The following is a 21,497-nucleotide window of genomic DNA, read 5'->3' as shown; positions in this document are numbered from 1 at the left end:
CGGTTGCTGAGTCGGGTAACACCCTCCCGGCACCCCATCACTCCCACCCCCCCCCCCCACCCATCACCCCTCTATTTTCGGTGTCTGCTCATGACTTAGTGCCACCAACCGGGAAAGAAATGGTGGCTCGCTGCTTGTATCAACGCCGACCATCGGGCGCTTCTCCAATCAAATGCTGCCAGCAATGAAGGAAGCAAGAGAATAACCAATGTGTGTGTGTGTGTGTGTGTGTGCGTGCGTGCGTGTTTGCGCCCCGCTCCTCGTGCTTATTAATGGCCATGTGAAACCCCGGTTTCAGCACCTTCTCCGCGCCTCCGGTGTCAGCGACGGAACAATAAATAACTAATACAAGAAAGAGTAGTGCTTGAGAAAAAATAAAAACCTCCATGTCTTACACCCCCCCCCCCCCCCCCGCATCGCCGCTTCCACCCCCTTCATAACGTAGCCAAACATCATCGACCTAAATTATTAAGATTATACAACTATGAAGAACAAACAAGAGCTGTCAGTTCCTCAAGCAAACTGTCCAATCCACAGCTGCAGAGTCCGGCCATTTAAAGGAGAGGAGGTCCGGGAAGAATCGCTGTTGGTCAGTGAGTTTGTTTTTTCACCCATCACACTCCACGACTGCCAACTCAAATGATTCCAAAGTTCAAAACGCTGCCTCCTTCTAACATCAGACGTAGCGTCCTTAAGACTTCAGTGTTAACGTTGCAGCGTCTGCTGCCGATCAAGGAAGCCATCGGTCAGTTGTATCGATCGGTGTGATGGGGCTGAAGCTCACGTGGTTGCGCCTGAAGGTTAAAACAAATTGGAAATAGCAGGTTTGTGTGTGTGTGTGTGTTTACAATTATTGGGAAGGCCATTCTGGGTTATAGACATAAGAAATACTTCATGTTGGATACATGGCGTGCGTGTGCGTCTGAATGTGCGCGCCCAAGTGATTTTCCCGCTGTCTAGTCCTTGGGTTGGTCCTTGCTCTGTTTCTTCATCTTCATCCTCCGGTTCTGGAACCAGATCTTCACCTGCCGCTCTGTCAGGTTGAGCGCGCGTGCCACCTCATGCCGCCGATCCCGCGTGAGGTACATGTTGAACAGGAACTCCTTCTCCAGCTCGAGCGTCTGGTATTTGGTGTACGGGCAACGCTTCTTCCTGGAGGAGCGCGCGTGCAGCCAGTTGACCGACGGGTCGGCTGGAGGAAGACAAGAGGAAGAAAGGAAAATCGGTTAGTGGGACCGTCTCCAGACCTGTCTTTGGAGGGGTTGAGAACATTAAAGCAGCAAAGGTAAACAATCGTTAAACGATTAAACCAACGTCTCTCCGTGCGTAACAGTTACAGAACCCTGTGCGTAAAAGCTCCGCTCGACAACACTTGCCTTTCTCTGGTTGGTAAACTCGGTTTATGGAGTCAACAGGGGCGCAGATTTGACACAAGTGGACACACGGCTGTTTTATTTGACACCACGCGGAAGACAGACGGCCCGCTGAATCCAATGTTCAGCTTGCATGCCAGATGCACAAATATGAACATAACACACACATAGCATATTATATGTTTATAAAGTAAAGGCAAAAAGTATCAAAACAACAATACTGTCGCAGGTAATTACATTTCTGTAATTGCTGACTTGTTTCTGATGGCTGCTGTTTGAAGGGGACCTTCAGCGGATGAATATCAGACACGAATCACGATAACAGATAACAGGAGGCAACATTGTGCGCGCGTTCCGCTGTTTAACATTTTGGAACTAAAAAACGGGAGGCGACATTCCCCCCGCGTGATGACAGCAAACAAACAACACCAGGAATATGTTTTCAAGGATTAATACTGAACTGCTCTTTTTATTAAGTTTTTTTGCGTGAGAATGAAGTTCATATTGTAGCTCAGCACACTGTCACTGCGTCACTTCTGATTGCGCCTAAAGTAATAAACAGCGGGAGATTGATGGCCCCTGATGGGATTTGAGGGGAATATTTCCTGCGTGCACCCTTTGCCGGTTTGACTGTCACACAATAGACCGTACTGAACCTGTTTGGACACGGACAACCTTTTTTTTCTCACAACGAACTCCATAAATTAACAATTAAAAAGAAGATTGTTTCATTGTCTGCGACGTTGTCAACACCGGCGGAATTAAAGGTGATAAAATAAAGGCTTGATGACTTTTTGCTGCATCGGAACTACGCACTGAGATTGTTGAATCGTGTGTTTGAGACGTGAATAACAATGTTGCAATGCATAAACGCAGAGGCTCCTAAATTGGAATTTCGACAGAAAGAAAGTTATGAATTATTGCTTTGAATTTTTTTCTCCATCTCTGTCTCTCTTCCTTTCATGTTTGCCAGGCCACCCTGACTCCTCCACCACCACCCCCTTCCCGACCACCCCACCCTTCTTTATGGCTTTCAGACCGATGCAATTAGCAGAGAACTCTTCTTGTCAGGGACGGTTTGGTTTAGGGCTGCACGATCTGCTCTTCCCTTCTGCAAAGCATCTACACTCAAAAAAACGATTCAAGCCCCTCTTAAAGGTGACACATTTAAATCGTGTTTGATTAATTGAAATATATCAAGTTAAAAAATGAACACATTTATATTTAATGGGTCTAACATAAAATGCATGAATACTTTCATTTATTAGATTTATTTGGGTTAGATGGTGTGTATCAACTCAAAATAAATGTGTTTGGTTGGGGGACTACCCCTTGCGCATGTACCAGATCACGTGCTCTCAGTCGTCTTTCCCCCCTTTCCGACTGCAGCAAGATTCAAACCGACCGTCCATTCTTTGGTAAGTAACTTTATATATTTTGTTGTAGTAGTTTAGAATGTACCTCGTTGTCAATCAAGGCTTCCATTCTGTAATAATGACCACAATGTGTGGAACAGACGTGATAACTTAGCCACACGACTGTTCCGTTTTTAATAAGATCGAAGGCACACAGGCTAGCTGGCAGGCTAGCTAGCAAGCTAGGTAGCCAACGTGGTTTGCATTATAGAGCAGACCAGAGATCAGGGTACTGTCATTAATACGGCTTGGACGCAGCGCCGAAGGCTTCCTTATGAACTGTCTGTATGCACTAAAAAACAGTAGGAGAGCAGTTAAACGAGCAGACTACGGTCTCCCCCTTTCCAGCGCCATAATGTCGGCAGGCAGAGCAGGCCGCAGAAGGCCACTCTCTAGTGGGCGTTCAGTTGTAGTGGGTTTAGCCACGTTTTCTTCACTGAAAAATGTTTAATATGAATAAATCATGAGCTCATAAAACCGCTGAATTCCTCTCACTCGCGCGGGCACCTGATGCATGAACACACGGAAGTCAGCGGTGTTTTATCGCAGCAGCCATAGAAATAGAACGAGCGTAGAACGGACATTCCCATTCAAACCGATGTAACGGGATCAGAGCAGCGGCAGTTTGTACGTGTACCGTCGTCATTGTGAAGAACTGATCGATGTAGCGGGCTAACTTTTCTGTTATACTACGGTCAATGCGCAGTGTTGAGCACTATTTTCTTTTGAACTAGTAAAACGACCAAGACAAACATCGATGTCCGTTCTACTCATTGTATTTCTATGACCTTACACTGTGTGAACGCAGGCAGGAGTGCGAATGAGTTTTCAAGGCAAACAGTTTGATATTTTATTAAAATTACGGTCTTAATCTTATTTAACACGCTTGCATGATTTGATTTCTGTTGTATGTAGCTTTAGTGTTGCTGTAAAAGGTGAATTGCTAGTCTATTCTAAATGGTAACATATCTGCGATTGCTCCAAAGCACTTTTGACTTGACTTTGTTTTATGTGAACTTTGGATTATTCCAGCCTTTCCCTCCACTAATATATTTATCTCATCTTTTGCAGTTTGATCAGCATTACCAAGCTTCTTGAGGCAACCTCCTAATGATAGCACGTAATAGGTTATATGCTCGATGCGAGCTGATCTCTCATTGTTATTTGTTCAGTTTGATATGTAGTAATTATCTTTATTCTCTTTAGGACTCTGCATGTGGCAGTGTAAAGAATGCAGTTTGGAACTAGCTAGCAGGTATTTCTTGTTGCATGGGCATTGTAGGGGCAGTTATCGCTATACATGTCCATACATTGCCCATGTACATTCAATACATGGAGTAAGCTTCTAAATCACACATGCTGAACTGCACATTCAACCAGAGATTGTGGAGCAGAGGCCCCTTCCCTGTTCCAGCAAAGTTAAGTAAGTAAATGTGTGTTTCTATGTGTTTACCATTTTGATGATTAATGGCTTCACAATCGCAATTTGAATCTAATAATCCCACATAATGTGATAGTAATTATAATAAACAAGTAACAAACAGCTGTATTTTGTTTGTTATTCAGGTCAATGCAGAGTTCCTGCTGATCACCACCAAACTATTTCAATCAAAGTTCATGTCACAGCTGGACCTCTTCTCAGACTCCCTGATACAGGGCTTAAAGAGCAAAGGAGGTGTGAAGGAGAAAAGGTCAAGGATGTCCTGACCATCAATGATTTGGTTAGTACATATGTATACAATATTAGTTTCACTGTATTGGGGTGGTTATTGTAATATTTTCTTGTCCATATCTGCTTTTTTAAAAACATGTGATGAATAGTAAATGGCCTGCTTTTATTCTGCTTTCATCCAGAACTTTTAGTGTGATGACATCAACACCAAAAGGGAGTGCATCTGAGAAGCCTGTCATCTACCTCAATGAAGATCCAGACTCTTTATCAATCTGGTAAGTTTATCGCAATATGTTTCCCATGTAGCGTCAAAGTGTTACCCATATATATATATATATATATATATATATATATATATATATATATATATATATATATATATATATATATATATACATGTTTGTGGATTAACTTAACACAAGTTTTCTGTGTTTGTGTTGTTATCAGGCTTCCGCCGCTGAGGATGCAGTGAGGGACATCGCATTCACTGTCATAAGGATTTACATGATCCAAAGAGATTGGGAGCCAGAGGACGTGGGACTTGATCAACTGCATTAAAGTCCTGAACAACGTAGACGGTGTCATCATGGCGTTCATCATGCTTTGGGCTAATTTGTGCCCTTAATCTAAGCTTTCCAGACAACTTCAAGTACATCTTTGAGCTTCTCCAGAAGGTCATAATGAATTTGGATGGGCACAAGCTGAATTCTAAGATACAGGAGCTGAAAATCAAGATGTTTGCACAAGAGGTGAACACCAAGTGACAAAGCCAAAGAATCTTATCAGATCTTTTGGATGTTTTCTACTTTCATCTTCCGCCCAGTCAACGACAATCCATGACCTCATGGATGTTTTCCTGGTTCTGACATTTTGAAAAAATTGACTAAGCTGCACAGAGGCAAGCCAGAGACTGTAAATTACGGAACTTTTACATGTCACTGCAAGCTGGTTAAGTGTTTACCCGCAGAAAGTTTTGCCCAATTCACCTCCACATCCTAACTCGAGTGTTATTACTCTCTAACGTCAACTTGCACGTCCATTTTCCTCGTTGTCTGATTGAATGACTCTCTACTCGAGTTGAAATGGACCCTAACACGGTTCAATACGCTGTAACTTCCATTGACTATGAGTATCCTTGTTATTTATAATCTATAAGTTTTAGTTTGTGGATGTTTTGTGATTTTACTGTTGTAGCCCAAAAGTGGTCCGAGTTGCCTGTTTCTGCACATGATAACACATCATCGGCTATTCTTCAGTGTAAAGGAGTCCTTTTGTACTACCATCTGTACTGGTAGGAAAGAAAACAGCTGTATTGCTCTTGACAAACCAAAGTAGTGGGAATTTAGCACTTGCAATAGTGGTTGTACATATCGATTGCAGGAAGTTTTGTGCTTTTTGGAAATGATAGTTTCTGGTGAATGACTACACTGCAGTGCAATGATAGTCCCTGTTTGGAGAGCAGTGCATAGCCTCCACCCTCATGGCGTCTTTGTTTGTGGCGCCAAGGGATTTGGGATAGCTTGGTATTTATTTGTCACCAGTTGTGGAGCTGTTACAAGACTACTGTTTTAATATTTAAAAACGATGAAAGATGCACTGTATAGATCCTTTTGGAATTTTTTTGCTATCCTTTTCTGATCAGTGTTTTTGTAAAAAAAAGCAAATTATATTTAAAAAATGAAATGCAGGCTCTAGAATCATGGATGTTCAGATTTGTACCATATTTAATGTATTTAAGCATTTTCAATAAAAAACACTTGAACTAGGTTTTGTCTCGTGTCTTAATTGGGGGTCAAATTAAAAAAAAGTTTTTTACCTGATTAATTCATTTCCAATGAATTGTACTATATTGAGTTGGACTAACACAAATCAATTTCATTTCATGAATGGTATTCTTTTATTTAGGTTGTATTTGATAAAATTGAGTCGGACTAACTCAATTTAATTATAGTGCATGGATGTTTTTAGTTCAAGTTAGGTTTAACTATATTTCCTCGGTGGAAAACCTGCCCACAATTTAATTGAGTTCATCCAATGAATTATTTTTTTGAGTGTAGGCATGAAGCCGCTTGGAGACAGTCTCATGGCAACTCCACCATGACAAAAGAAAAGCTCTGTCGGACCCCCTCCCTCCCTTTAGAACTCTGTTTTTTATCTGCAAAGGGTATGTTTTTTATATTTTGAAGCAATCAACACACATCCAGGAACATTGTGAGGTCTGGTTCTGATTCAATTCCACTTTTACATCTTCTAAATAAAACTTTTAACCATGAGCAATCATTCCCTGTGGTTAGGCCAAGGCTCTTCTCCTCAAGCAGCAGCCAAGCCATAGTTTCCACTTGCTTGAGTCTGAAAAAAGCAAAAGAGAAGTTCAATGCGGACAGGTAAAGCTTAAAGTGTCTGCCTTCTTATAGGAGTACAGCTACGTTTTCATCGGAGCAGCTAAGAATATAATGTAATGTGTCACAAAAGCAAGGCCACACTGAGTTTCTTCATTGCATTTTATAATTTTATTGTCTCAGTTCGGCTGTTCAATTCCAAGTCTAGTGCGCAACCCAAATTGTGTCTCGGAGAGGGGATTCCGCTCTGGATATGTTGGTGAAAAAGCTCGGTTTGGGCTTGTTTCCCTTACACGAAAGCCTTCCAGGGGTGGTGTAAGTCGCTGAATGAAAAACAGCACACATGCCGTCTGGCCATCAGGCTGAATTTGGGAATATAAGCTTCCATCTAAATCAGTGAGGGCAACATCAGGGCCTCAAAAGCTTCTCATGGTTGCTGTCAAACTGGAAACAAAATAAGAGATTTATCCTCTCAGCCTGGAGCACACCAGGTCTGCAGGGCAAGGGGTTATAAAGGGGATTTCCTCTCCCACAATGCAGCCTGAGTTCCCTGGCCTGAGATGGCACTCACACAAGTCATGAGGAAAAGCCGGAGCTTCAAAGCCTTTTGACGCCAAGCGAGGAGATTAAAAACCATGCGTCTCCCTCCCCGAGGAGCCGCTCGTTTTCCTAACTTATGTTGGGTGGAGGCTTCGCCTGTCAATTCCACTGGTGAGATGTTTTATCCCGAGACAGAACTTTGCTATGACGCCAATGCAATTCACTAAACTGCATATGACATTGGTAACAATGATTCTTTTAACTACCAGATGTGACCACAGAGCTGTTTTGTGTGGCACCATGAGCAATATTGGCTTCATGTCTGATACGATACCTCCCCGTTTAAATGGCTGACATATGCCAACATATACACCCGAAAAAGAAAAAGTGAATGAAAAGTTATGAATATTGAAAAATAAAAATACCTATTAGGTAAAATGATGGGACACTAATGTAAAAATGTAGACTTTATGAAATTGACAATATAAGTCTCAATGAAATGAAACAGTCATAATGTCGAGAAAACAAGTGAAAAGTATTAATCCTAAATAAAAAATATTTTTTCCAGAAAACGTAAAAGTTTGAACTTATTTGTAATAATTTGGAGAAACTCATGTGTTGACCAAGTCATACTTTTGACTTGGTCAACACAGTGTCATGGCCGTCATGATTTCCTCATGCCAAAGACACACAGAATATGTGACACTTTTAATACAACAAGGCAAAGTTGGGCATGGAAATCTAGGTCTTTAGACTTAATATATAACACATTCTTAAGATGTCAAACTTGACCAGTTCTTCTTCAAAGCATCATTTCTTAACAGTTCATGTCTGTCTATCATCTCTCTTCCAGGTTGGATTGAGCTTGTGAACATATTAAAACAACCAAAACAGCTTGTTAATAGTGGAGATCCCAGATCTGATTCATCACCAAAATCCAATCAACTGATAAATGAGCTATCTGTCTACCAAATTTGAACCAACACAATCTCATATATCTCTGGACATTTTGTATAATGCAGGCTGTTATACAAAGAGTAACGCAAAACAATTTGTGTATAACAGATGTGATCAGCTAACTAATCCATACTGTTGAGCCAGGACACGTGGCTTAATATAGAGTCCAGGGAAGAGGTCAGGGTGGTCGACTTGTTTGTCCAGTATTCACAGCTATACTTGTGAAAAATAATGTACCCTAATTTGTAGCTATCCCACCAAATGATTTGATATGTTATCCACGTACTCATGAACGAGGAAGTACAAAGACTCCGCGGGTGGATGGGTCCAACAAGCAGCAATCGTTCAGCCAGGAGACTCCTCAGTGAAAAGAGAAGTGAACGATGTATTTGCATCACGTAATGTGCATACTTCAGTCACGACACGTCCATGGTTGGACGATCTTTTCCTGAAACCTAACCAAGTCGTTTTCTGTGAAGACAGAAGTTTATTTTCTAAAGACCGCGTGCATGTAATGAGTAAAAATTGCCACTTGTATCTGACTTTCTTAGAAAAACACGAGGCGTAACTTAATAAGATGTCATCCGAACAGCTGTATGAGGATACGTTGACTTATTGCAAACCAAATGTTAACCCAAACGTTGACTCATTTGTTACATAACTTCCATACATACGTAACACCACCTCCCTACTCATTCAAACCCAAACAAGGAGCTTTTCCTAAAGCTAACTAAGTACTGTTGTTGCATAAACACTGTGGGGCTTGTGCACATACTGGTCGCTTGTGTTGACATTCTCAGGAAATGCTTGAAAAACAAGAAAACACCTTTTCCTATCCTGCAACCGTTGCATGAGTACATGTTGAATAAAGACATTTAGTTGACATTCTTAGCTAACATTACGATATTTTAGTAACACATCGACCTACAGGGACATTTTTTTCATCAATTATTTTTGCAGGACATTGGGTTCGAAACAAGACTGCAAAGCCAAGATGGCTGCCAGTGATGTACACGCCATCACCCAGCCTCTGTCCCTATGTGGATCTGACAGGATATATATTCCCACCAGCCAAGTTAGTTAGCGGCCATCATCAGTAAATATGTCCTTAATACCCTCTGGAATCAATTCCCTCCAACACGGCCAGCATGTAGAGGATCGATTTCATCTCAGGGCAAAATAATGCCTGGTAAAAGAGGTGAGAGGAGGGTGGAGGGGTCGGGGGCTGCGGTGCTTTTGTCACACTGTAAAGTGGGTGCTTTGCATTCCCCGGGTGTATAATCACCTCCAGGACCATCCATTACCCTCGGAGCGTGGCTGTCAACCAGGATGACAAACTGGTTGTGGGGTGTGGGGTGGAGGAAGGGTGGTGAGTTGGGGTGTCAGTGGACGGTATAGTCTTTTTTCTCCAAGCTGTGGGACAGTAAGGACAAGGACGGGTATAAAGAGGGAATATGGGCAAGGGGGTGGGGGTAAGTGTGGATCATCCTAACTTGAAGGTTCCTCTTATAGGCTACATCCAGAAGCAATGTGTTGGCTTGGATATCACTTGGACGAGCACATGGACAAAAAGATTGATAATCCCGTAAAGCTGTGGCCCCCCGCGGCACGATGTGTTCAATTGTAGGCCAGTGTGTATGTGTGTGTGTGTGTGTCCACCATGATGAATGCTGCTCGCGTGGAAACAGTGACCGAATCGGCTAGAAGACTAATATCGTGTCCCGTCTCCCTCTTTCTCCCTCCCATAGCAATTTCACCCTAATAGTTCCAGAAATTGACCTCTCATATATCCCAAAGGCACGTTATTACATTTCCACAAGTCGTATTTTATCCCCCACAGCCCCCCGCCCAACCCCAACCCTTACACCCCCATCTCGCCCAGCCAACCAACAGCAACACGCCAATTAATGGGGTTGTTCACCCGGCGTTATAACTTAATAAACTTCGGGGGTAATAACTTTCCTCGCACTGCCCGGCAGCAGCAGCAGCACAAAGACTGAAGTGTAATCTTGTAGTTTATTCTGGATGGCCGCCCAGCACCAGTAACACAAAGGGAATCTGTAGCTGGATGCCGGCTTTGACTGGATGAGATGTTTTGAGGAGGTCGGATTCCGCCTTCACACGGCAGACGTTTGGAATACCCGGGGAGGGACATGTGTCCTGCAGCTCTGTGCCAGAGCTGTGTCAGTCAGACACTTATCACTCCTCACATGGCTTTTCCGGAAAAGTTTCCCAGGTACAGCTGGAGTCAAAGAGGTAAACACTTGCACATATTAAACCCGTTTTTACAAGTTGGGGATCTCAGAATTCAGCCTTCAGTGTCCTCAAATGTTTGAATTACATTTCTTATTGTCTGTTTGAATGTTTCCCCTTCGTGGAAACACACAAGCGGTACCAAAGTAAGGCTGTCGAGCTTCTGAAACTCCAACTGTCTGTCCAGCGTTGCTTCAACATCAATAACAGCAAGGACTTCCAAGAATTCTGCCGTGATGTAGAGTCAAAGCTCTCCGAGGAATTTGGCCCCTGTTGAGTACTACATTGTCTGGCCACTTATTGGAGTTCATAATATGTGCTGTGCCAACATACAGGACCCGGCCAACAATGATGAAATCCCATATGTTCAGAACACCAAAGGTTACCGTTTTATTTGTCCTACATTGCTCTATGTGTCTGTTAACAATATGAATTACAATTGCCGTGCATTCACACACAGATATTAGTGACATCACGGTGACTTTGCACTTATTGTTTTGAAGGGGAAGATTGGTAGACATATTTTACTCTACACACTATCACAGCAAAACCAAGACCAAAGCCTCAAATGAACCCGAGCGGGTTCTTTTGGCATGCCCTAAAGGAATAGTTCGACTTGTTTGTAAGCTGTTTCCTGTACACAGTCCATGTGCTAAGCTACGGTATGCTGGGGTTGAGCTTCATATTTACTGTACAGACATCCATCTTCTCATCTAACTCTTAGCCCAAAATGTCAAACTATTCTTTAAGCCGCAAACAAAACAGCCACAAAAGTTAAGCTACGCTGGCACAGATACACATTTGAAGTTGTGACAAAACTTGTCGTACCAAAAGAGCCAAGAGACGCCAGTATTCTGCCATTGCAGCACGAAGTAACCCAGCCGACACAAATCAGTCCGACAAGCATATGTGTTGATGCTTCGGACTAAATTTCCTTGAAAGTGGCAAATCACATTTGCATGGAAGAGAACTGCAAAGACTGTGTTTGTGTCAGCAGCTTACCGGCCCGAGGCTGCGCTAACCAAGGCGCCCTTTGAAACGCAAGCATTTTTCCTCTTCTCGCTATAGTAACCATTCAGTTCATCCGTAAAGCTAAAGTATGAATGTGTTTAGCTTGCATTGAGGAACCCAGCTTGCACCAACAGTGTTTAAAATGGCTGCCATGTGAACAATGGACTCGCTGGTGGGTGCAGCTCCCACTACCTGCCGCACCGCCACACACCAACATGAAAGCAAAAAGATAAACCACGAGAAAGGCCGCTGGCAGGGAGAAACTTTCTCTAATTGAGTGCTGCCTGTTTGAACACTAGAATCCATTACAGACCAGCCTTCTTTATACCAAGCGAGCCAGACTGGGACGCACACAGTGTTACTGGTGGAAAGTCTAATAATTCAGACTGGAGGCTGCTGGGCTCCATCCAGCCCTTAACCAGCTCCCTGCGCTGATGGATAGCATGCTCAGATGCTGTAATAAGGTGGCTGAGTGTGTGTGTGTGGTAGTATTTGTGAAAAAAGGCCAATGCGAGGGTGGAGGCCTCCCTTCTCCTCCCTTCTCCTCCCTCATGCACACCGGCGTACACTGTCACGCGCATGGATCAAAGTAGATTTATCCGGCGGGATTAGAGGAGGGGAAACAGAGCCCGTTCACATCCAGCCTCGCGTAAAGAAAATATATCAAATATGAAAAAGAAAAATGTTTCCAGGGAGCGGTTTCTCCCCTGTGCCACCCAAAATAAGTCAAGAAGCTTTTTGAACGCAGCTTCACAGGGAGCCAACCCTGATGGACGCATGATGGATTAAATGTTGTTGTTGTAGCGCGTGACGAGTGTTGATAGAGAAACAGAACAAACCCCGTGTTGTAGGGCCAACCCCTCCACGGCTTTACATCAAGATGATTGCGATTCCATGACAGGTCAAATATTATTATTATCATTATTATTGCAGAGCGAGCAGATGAACAAAACAGCAGCTCGCATGTGACCGCCAGCCGATAGTATCAAGAACAGCTGTGCATGCGCGGTGTGGAATTATTTGTTGAATTTAAGTAAATATTCAAAGAAATGCATTTGCGCGAAGGTTCCAATGCGTGCATTTTATGTTTTCAGAAAGTCTAATAAGCCATATGTGGAGTTGGAAAATGCAACAAAAAAAATTATTTCATCCAAAGTATGAAGAGCTCATTTGTTAAACATGTTGATAAAAAGCAATAAAAAAGCAATATTTTTCAGATACAAACTCACAAAAGAATTCCAGCGATTGTATTTTGCAAATGAAAAAATGGAAAAAAACGAATTTCCATCTTTTCCCTCAACTAGACTGAAACAGCACCAGAAGCCGCTGAGCCGCTGAGCCGTGATACGCATCCTGACTGGCCCGGAATGCAGGTGTGAAGCGGTGCTGAGCTGCGCTTCTGGCTGAGTGATGAGGCCTCCGCTCTATTTAGAACTCATGTCGCCGGCTCGTCCCCTTGTGTCAATGATGGACGGCCGGACTCCTTTTTATGATATATTTGCAGCTGATGACAATACGATGGGTTATCCGTATTGTTGTGTTTACAGCTCGGTGCTATAGAGGAGTGACGCTACATCTCGGGCCATTTGAAACAGTAATATACAAAGTCCACGAGCGCGCGCGTGTCTTTATGGCAACTTGATGAGCAGAATGAATGTCAACTGAAAGCAGGAAAGGTGGCATAGAGATAATACAGCAACTGATTTGAACCTATAAAAGATAATCCGACCTGTCCGGTGAGATCTCTGCGGCTCATGTCTCCACGCTGACCGACTCTGGGTCAGTCAAGAGCAGCAGGCATGTCTGACTGCTTTGCTTTACAGTCTGGACTGCCCATCAGCCGGGCTTGTTAACTGATCATGTCAGACCAAGAAGATGAGCTTTAAAAAAAACGGAATGGAGCGCACACACGAGCCCATGTGCGCGTGCGCACTTGTGTGGAGAAAAAACAACAACACTTCACAATGAGAGACGATAAGAGAGCCCTCCGACCTACAATCCACCTGCAATAAAAAGAAGAAAAGACGATTCTAAAAAACTCCAACCACTTTTCAAACAGAACAGCAGTGCGCATGCCCCGAGCACAGACTAACGTAAACACATGTAGCTCACCCAAAGAATGCAACGTTGTCTAATTATTGTCAGACGAATGTGTTCGAGGAAGAAGAGCAGCAGATTGGAACTAAAGTGAAGAATAAATCTGACTGAGTCTTTTTTTTTGCATCATCTGATTAAAAGTGGTTTATATAATATTCCCGCTTTATGTTGTTAGAAGCACCCTGTTCAACTTTGTTACACATTCATCTGTATTACAAATACACACATATTACGTTCAGCTCATGCATGTGAAGCTGTAAGGATACACATGTTTGATTGGACCTTTTCCAGGTCATTCAACAAGCTCACCATCCTCAGTATCCTCAGTTATTTTCAAACGGTCACATGGATGCATACGCATAAAGACAGTAATGCAATACAATACAAAGTTTGGATTTTCTCAAAAGCCAGTGTTTGGCGTTGTTCCTACTATGTTATTTTGTTTGGTTTTAATTACATCGCAAGTTGTTCATGTTATTTATGCACATTGAAAGTATGTGCCACATAAAAAACGACATATTTATATGCATATATATATACATATTACAGACCATTATATATATATATATATATACTAATCCGGCTGGTTGCACAGGGATGATATGGGCTGAATAACACAGTCAATCTAGAGAGCAGAAGGATGGGGCACTTAGGCTCTCCGGCTCTTTGTTCTTGTTTTATGGCGGCATTAAACGCATTTACAATCTCTCTCTCCCTCGGCTCTCTCTCCTTCTCTCACGCGCTATTTCCTGCTTTAATAACTTACTTTGATCCGGACCGTCTTTGTCCTCGCTCCCTTCGCAAATGTCCTTATTCTCGTCGAACCCTGCTCTCGGGATGGCGGCCGGGTGGCTCAGCTCGCGCGCCGCCGTGGACGCCGCCGTAGACGCCGACTCCAAGATGTACGTGGTGGTCTCGTGCTGGTGCAGTCCGCCGATTTTGGGTGCGATCTCCCCGCCGAGGTGGCCGAGCTGTGGCTCCAGCTTGACCTGCCCTGTCTGGCCGTGCCCCGGTACGGACTCGGAGCCGCGCGGGGCGCAGTCCAGCCACGACCGTAGGTACCGTGTGTCCGCGGCGGGCACGTGCTGGGCCGGGATGTACGGGTGGTAGACAGCGGGCAGGCCGCTGGCGCCGTGGTGCGGACTGAACGGGCTCCAGGACGACGAGAAGACCGGGGGCTTCGGCTGGAAGCTGCACGACGGGTACGAGTCGGGATGGGGATGCTCCGCGTGCGCTGCGCCGCCGGGCTGCCTCCCGCCCGTGGCCGCGGCAGAGCTCGAGCCGGAGTACTGCACACCGGGGAAGCGAGCCGGGCTGGAGAGTTCATCGCTCTCGTGACTTATGATGGAGTCCACGTAATAGTTGCTCAAAGTCCCAGAAATGGACATTCTCGGACATTATCTGGGAAACGCCGCGAGTTTCAGTAAACAGAGAACAAGAAGAGAGACATTACGAGATTTTTCTGTTCCCCTCTCGCTTTCTCTCTTCTGTCCTTTGCTGGCTCGCCCCCTCCCTTCCTCTCTCTCTCTCTCTCTCTCTCTCTCTCTCTCTTTCTCTTTCTCTCTCTCTCTCTCTCTCTCTCTCTCTCTCTCTCTCTCTCTCTCTCTCTCTCTCTCTCTCTCTCTCTCTCTCTCTCTCTCTCTCTCTCTCTCTCTCTCTCGCTCTCTCTCTCTCTCTCCTCCACGAGCCCCCCTTCCTTCCAAACAACTTGCTCACTATAGCGAAACAAAGTGCCACAGCCTACAGCCTCGTTCGTTGGGTCTGTTCGCGAGGAGCAAACTGATTGGCCGGATTTTTTCTTCGAGCATGATCAAGCGTCAATGGAGCGTAAATCAAGCCTGCACGCGGGGCCCCCCTTTCTCTCCCTCTCTCCCTCTCACTTTCTTTCTCTCTCTCTCTCTATCTAATAGATTGCACCCCCCTCTAAATAAATTGTCTTGTTTATATGCAATATGCAAAATGAGCAGTTCGTCCGTATATCTCGTTCGGCTGCTGACAAAGTCAGAACTATATCAAACCGTTCAATTCTGCTTCGTCTGAAAAGCGTGCGCGAGATGCAGAGCGCGAGACAATGGCTGACAAATAAGTGGCGCCATTATTTTTTATGCATTTATTTATTTTCCAACCTAATCAAAACAGATGCGCGTGCATTCCAGTGCACGAGGGCGCTTTTGCCGGGCGCGTCGTCCACTACTGCCCGAATTGCGCACGCGAGCAATCGCTCCAATCAATCTCAACATTAGCAAGTGCGCATTTAAAGCGCCATTAGCGTGTAAGCGCCGAGAGTCCTACACTTAAAGGCGCAGATATGTTCTGCCCGAGACGAGAAAAAACATCACACCTCGGTGTGTTTGATCATTGAGCCGCTCTGTGAGTATACTTGGAAGGTTTCGCTGCGAGCTGCCGGGGCCGCCCGACACTGTTTTATTGGCAGATTAACAGTCATTTTTGTTAACGAGCGCCATTAAATTCGGGCCCTGCGCGCGGTTATGCCCCCTTGTCTTTACAGCGCAAACTACTTCAACTACTTTTTAGGGGGAGTCGGTTTAATACCATAATAAAATCCTACATCAGGGCGGCTGCTTTTGTTTTTTTGTGTTTTTACAGGGCTGATATATGGCCGGTGGTGGTCGTGTAAACGCGAATGCAGCCTCTCTCTCCACCCGGCTCGGGCGCTTCTCACTCAGCGGTCAGGCTACTGGAGAGTAAACACAACTCGGGGGAGAGAGCTCGGCGGAGAGCGGGTGGACTGGGGGGTTGTCTGTGTTTGTAGCTGACCGGGCTCTGCCGGTCCGCGATGGAGCTGTACCGATGATGCGCTCTCAGCAGTTCTGAGGGATGAAATTCGTCTCTGGGCTTTTTGTTTTAATGAGGAGACCGGAGAGCGGCGGCAGACTGTGAGTCCAGACTTCTGACTCCCTGCTGACCTTTATCAAAGTCACCGGGATTGTAAGTCTTTATATTTCTTAATAATTATCACAGACGTGGAGTCTCGGCGCTCTTCGGGGGACGGCAGGCTGCTGCTTCCCTGGGGCTATAAATCCGAATCTCCGCGTCGCGTACACGGGCTAACACCGTTATTTACGACGATTAAATATGAAGTGCGCGTTGCTTATGGGGGCTAACGTGGTTATTTACGAGGACGGAGGTGTAGAGGCTGTACAGCAGCTTTTAGATCTGCCGAGGAGGAATGATGAGTTGGACCGGAGACAGACTGGTTTTTGGGCGCTTTCGTTTCGGGAGCGGCAACACAAAAAACCAAGAGCCCTTTTAGAGATCAGTCGCGTCTCTGGCGCCCAGCTTTTGCCGTTGAGCTTGAACGCACCACATTCCTCTGCCCTTCCGTCTTAAAGGACCCGCTTCCAGCTCATCTGGACAGCTTCCGCTGGATGACAGCGACCCAGTAAAGGACCAGGATGAAACGTTCAGATCCGTTAAGGGTTGATGAGTTCGGCGTACACTTTCAGTTGGGATTTGCTTCTGGTTTGAATGAACTTCAACCAACACAGAATGAATACATAAGTCATACCAGTTGCATTAGTGTGCATGGATTCGTGCATTTTGGTGAAGGAGCATCATTTCAGCTGAAATCGTCAAGCATTCAGTTTTTTTCAGTATCCTAATCGTGCATCTAACGCAGTTCTGTTTTTTTTTACTAAACCGACATTGTTTTCCACTCGCAGATGCTCGGGATGCTTTAGCAGGCAAAATGGCCTCTCTTCAGACCACAGGCTGCAGGATTGACATTTTTCAGAGCGGGCCTCCGCCCTGCAGGCCGCGGCTTCCGACCAGACGGCGTGTTAATTGGAGACACAGGCGCTAAAAAAAAATAAAATCAATAAAAGTCTGTAACACATTATCTGCAAACATTTTCTACACGTTGCGACAGGAGTGCACATCCACACGCGCTTACGTTGAGGAATGCGTGCGTAACGTTATGATTATTGATGCGCTCAAAGTCGGCCACAAACTCCACTGCCAATTTCGACATATATATACATATGTAGATGTGTATATATATATAAAATTATAATTGTTTTCATCAGCCATGTGACGGTGGTGTTGGTAACGAGCAGCCCGCCGTGGAGCAGCTGCAGGTTCCAGCCTCTCTTCTGAACATTAAACCAGTTAAAGCGTTCGTCAGACTCTCAGCTAATTTGAAACTTCATTAAACGCGACTGAAGACATTTTATGTTTACAAGCCGCCAGTAAAAGGAGTCACAGCAAATTGCACTCTCCCCCCTCCACTTCTAGCCCCCCCCCAACGAACAAGTCAGTGAACGACCATAAAAGCAGCTTGTAAAAAAACTGAGAGTTTAATCAACTTGAGAAACGCAACTAAACTATCTTATTTCTTTGTTTCCCTTCTAATATCCGTGTCAGGGCACAGGTGAACCGAGGTCGCGATCATCTGTGTTGATGTGAAATACTGACACGTGACGTCCAGGTGGTAATTTGCTTTTTCTTTTGGAGCGAACGCGTTTCATTTCCGGACGGATGTGGATTCAGAAGACATACATGTATAGCCCGTGTTTAATTACAGCTTACGCAAATTCACGGGACCAATGCTGTTTGAAAGTGAAAAGGTTGTCTGCGGGATGAAGGCTTAGTCTGTAATCAGTTAGAAATCTGAGTTCAGCTTGAAGGCCTTTTGATTATTGATTATTCTGCTTTTCTTAAATAAAATAAAATTCTCTTTATATATCCCACAATAGCAGAATGGACAGACTCTTCGACCAAACGTCTTAATAAACGACACATGTCCCTCTGCGCATTGTTTTATTCTATGTCAGTGTAAGAACATTTAAAACATTTAACTCGCAGGTTTAACTGTACATCGTTACATGTTATTGGTTCATATTTAAATATGAACTCAGGCCAGAGTTTAACATGTGTTGTAACCAGATATCTCGACAGTGCTTTTATCTCGACCGCTGCCTTTAAGAAGGATGTATCAATATGCTGACAAACAATTTTCCTTTCTTTGAATATAATTTCAATACCAAATATTTTAGGAACACAGTCCGACTGTGTTATGAGATTAAATACAATCATTTATTGAACTGTTGTTTTCAGAAATTACATTCTAGCGGATAAAACTGGAAAAAACGAGTTTCATCTTTCAAAAACGATTCGACTGTTTCAGGGAGACGAGCAAAGACAAAGACAGCAGGCGGGAGAAAAGCATTTTACAATATCACGGAGGTCAGGTCAATCAAATAATGTCCTCTCCGTTGGCCAATGAAATCAAAGCTTTATATAACACAATGAAGAAACCCTTAGCTGTATGTATGACGCACATGATGCATCATAGACGCACTAATGCTGATGACGCAGTTAACGTAATATTCTCTGTGCTGATATTTTTCACTTTACTTAAAGCAGATAATATCCACGTAGAATAACGTGTTATCATAATACCATAATACCATAATACCATAATACCAATCCTTGTAAAAGTAATGTCAGTGAGTGACCAACAGTTATGAAGTATTATGATACTTGACCTATAAGTCATAATAAAATGCTTTATAATGATTATTGTTATCAAGCAATATTCATGAGTGCATATAAATATGATTATGCAGTAAACGGATTACGTATCTTTATAGTCTGTTATATGGGCGTCGTGTTACCAAAGTTAGTTTTAATAGGATAAATAGTTGGAGTAAAAATGAATGAATGAACACGTTTTGTTCTAGAATTGAACACAATTGGTGGCCATACGTTATATTTTGACCTGAATGGTTCAAAAACATTGATGTTTATGAGAATGTTTGTAGATAAATTGTAGACATGTTTGCATATAAGGTGAGATATTGAGATATGAAGTAAAATGATCTGAAGGTGAATCATGTAAAAAAAAGGGCTTAATGTGGTAAATATTGGTTTTCTGACATCTGACACTCAGGTAAATAAAAACACAGAATCTGGATGATAGACATGCAACACTTGACAACACGATGTGTAAGGACTGATTCAAGTTCTCTATTTTGATGGGAAAGCATCAGTGATACGTAAGAACAGTGCGCATTATTGTGCATGATAACCCGTTTGATTGATAGGAGCTATATATTTTAATAACAGCCTGGGCCTCGTAGATCACGTAGCAGCGTCAAATCTCTCAGCTGAGATGCTGGAGGAAGCTCCGGGCGTCTCCCTCGGCCTCTTTACAGCTCAGATGGTAAAGTTGCCTTTTGTAAATGAAGTCAGCAGAGAGTTGTTAACCGACTGTCCTCGGCAGCCGGGGGAAGAAGACATGCATCACGGTGCGGGACGGGCTCTGAGCGGAGACAAGGAAACGTCCTGAGAGACGTCTTACTGGGGAGGGAACAGTCCAGCTGCTGCGGTCTCCGTGCGTGCGTGCGTGTGTGTGTGTGCGTGTGTGCATTGCCTCCACCTCCTCTCTGAAAAGCCTCTCAAACATTTTGCATCATCTCGCTCACCTGCTTTGTAACTTTGTTGCCATTGTTATGATGTTGAATGATGAAAGTATGAGATTACAAACCTCATCATGTGTCATGTTGTGTTATTGCTGCATGTTCAACTAAAAAAAACACACATGCAAAAGTCCAACGTCATTAGAGTTTCATCCTCATCTCTACTTGTGTCTCCTCAATACATGGAAACACAATGTGTGTGTGTGTGTGTGCGCGCGTGTAAAAGCACACAAGCGCTGATCCATATACCGTTGTGGTAACACTTACGAGGCCAGTGTCCTTACGCATTATAAACACAATCATAATGTGTTATAATAATAGCACTATGCAATTATAGTTATACGCACTAGTACATATTGGTAATGCTTTACAGCTATCATGATAACGCATTATAAAGCGTCTTATAAAACGTAACCTCTTATAGCTCAGGTATCCGAATATAACTGCTATTCACTCACTGACATTTAGATCCGGTACTTTGTTCCCTTTACTTTAAGCAGACAATGGGGACTTAGTTGAATAATCACATTATAATGTATTATAACAAGGATTATTAAAATATTTAAATGTATTACAACTATGGGAATCATGATATACTATGACCATTGCAAAAGAAACATGTCAGGGTGTGACCAGCAGTTATGAAGAATGGTGATATTTGACATTATATGTCATTATAGAAATACTTAATAATGTGTTCAGACTATTTTTATGAAGCATGATCAATATTAATAACTTTAATTATACAGTGCTATGAGCAGATTATAGAGAGTGTTAAGCTGTGGTACACGATATTAATTGTAATTGCTTTACAAACAGCACTTTTATTTCACTATACTTTTCTTTAATTCTGCTGAGAACAGAAAGCTGACCTTTAATGCAAACTTAGCTCCTACTCTATTATTATTACTTAAATATGACTAACATTCAGCACCGATTCCCTCTGATATGCAGATACTTGGTAGAATGGTTTAATGTCTATGTTTCCCACTATTGTGTCATAAATAAATGAATAAATAAACAAGGAAATAACCAGACTTTTGCTGACTTAATGTTACTGTCAATAGTGTTTGTTGTGTATGTATATATATACACACACACACATATATATATATATGGGTGTGTGTGTGTGTGTATACATATATATATATATATGTGTGTGTGTGTGTGTATATATATATATATATATATATATATATAGATAAATATATGTATACAATATGTGTGTGTGTGTGTGAGTGTGTGTGTGTGCATATATAATGTGTGTGTGAATTTATAATATGTGTGTGTGTATGTGTGCGTGTGTGGTTCCTTCTTTGCATCACTGTAGATGTTCTGAAACTCGGATCAGAAGAGAGTCTATCGGAGACTCTCTCCCCTTCTTGTTGCTTCTCTTTAAC

At 43.3% G+C, this 21,497-nt stretch overlaps 1 protein-coding gene and 1 long non-coding RNA gene across 2 annotated transcripts; one reads left to right on the top strand and one right to left on the bottom strand.

The window, feature by feature from the left end:
- Positions 1-490: 490 nt before the first annotated feature.
- LOC306787082 (homeobox protein Hox-B9a-like) lies at positions 491-15,069 on the bottom strand. Its single transcript, XM_079282101.1, has 2 exons — positions 14,424-15,069; positions 491-1,192 (listed from the first exon to the last, which is right to left on the bottom strand). The coding sequence occupies exons 1-2, from the start codon at positions 15,043-15,045 to the stop codon at positions 957-959; spliced, it is 858 nt and encodes a 285-aa protein (XP_079138227.1). The 5' UTR covers positions 15,046-15,069; the 3' UTR covers positions 491-956.
- On the top strand, positions 2,746-6,226 carry LOC306787083. Its single transcript, XR_013772525.1, has 5 exons — positions 2,746-2,791; positions 3,995-4,211; positions 4,355-4,509; positions 4,643-4,735; positions 4,908-6,226. It is a non-coding gene; the product is annotated as an uncharacterized lncRNA (long non-coding RNA).
- Positions 15,070-21,497: the final 6,428 nt, after the last annotated feature.

This window comes from Melanostigma gelatinosum (assembly GCF_949748355.1).
Source record: "Melanostigma gelatinosum genome assembly, chromosome: 13".
NCBI lineage: Eukaryota > Metazoa > Chordata > Actinopteri > Perciformes > Zoarcidae > Melanostigma > Melanostigma gelatinosum.
The sequence above is the reverse complement of the archived record's forward strand: the minus strand, read 5'-3'. Positions and strand labels throughout refer to the sequence as shown.

Bases quoted from the DNA above. Each gene is read 5' to 3' on its own strand.
- LOC306787082 (XM_079282101.1), bottom strand. From the start codon at position 15,045: ATGTCCATTTCTGGGACTTTGAGCAACTATTACGTGGACTCCATCATA. The intron at 1,193-14,423 runs GTAAGTTATTAA...GTCTTCCTCCAG, and splicing joins CAAAGACGGTCCGGATCAAA to CCGACCCGTCGGTCAACTGG.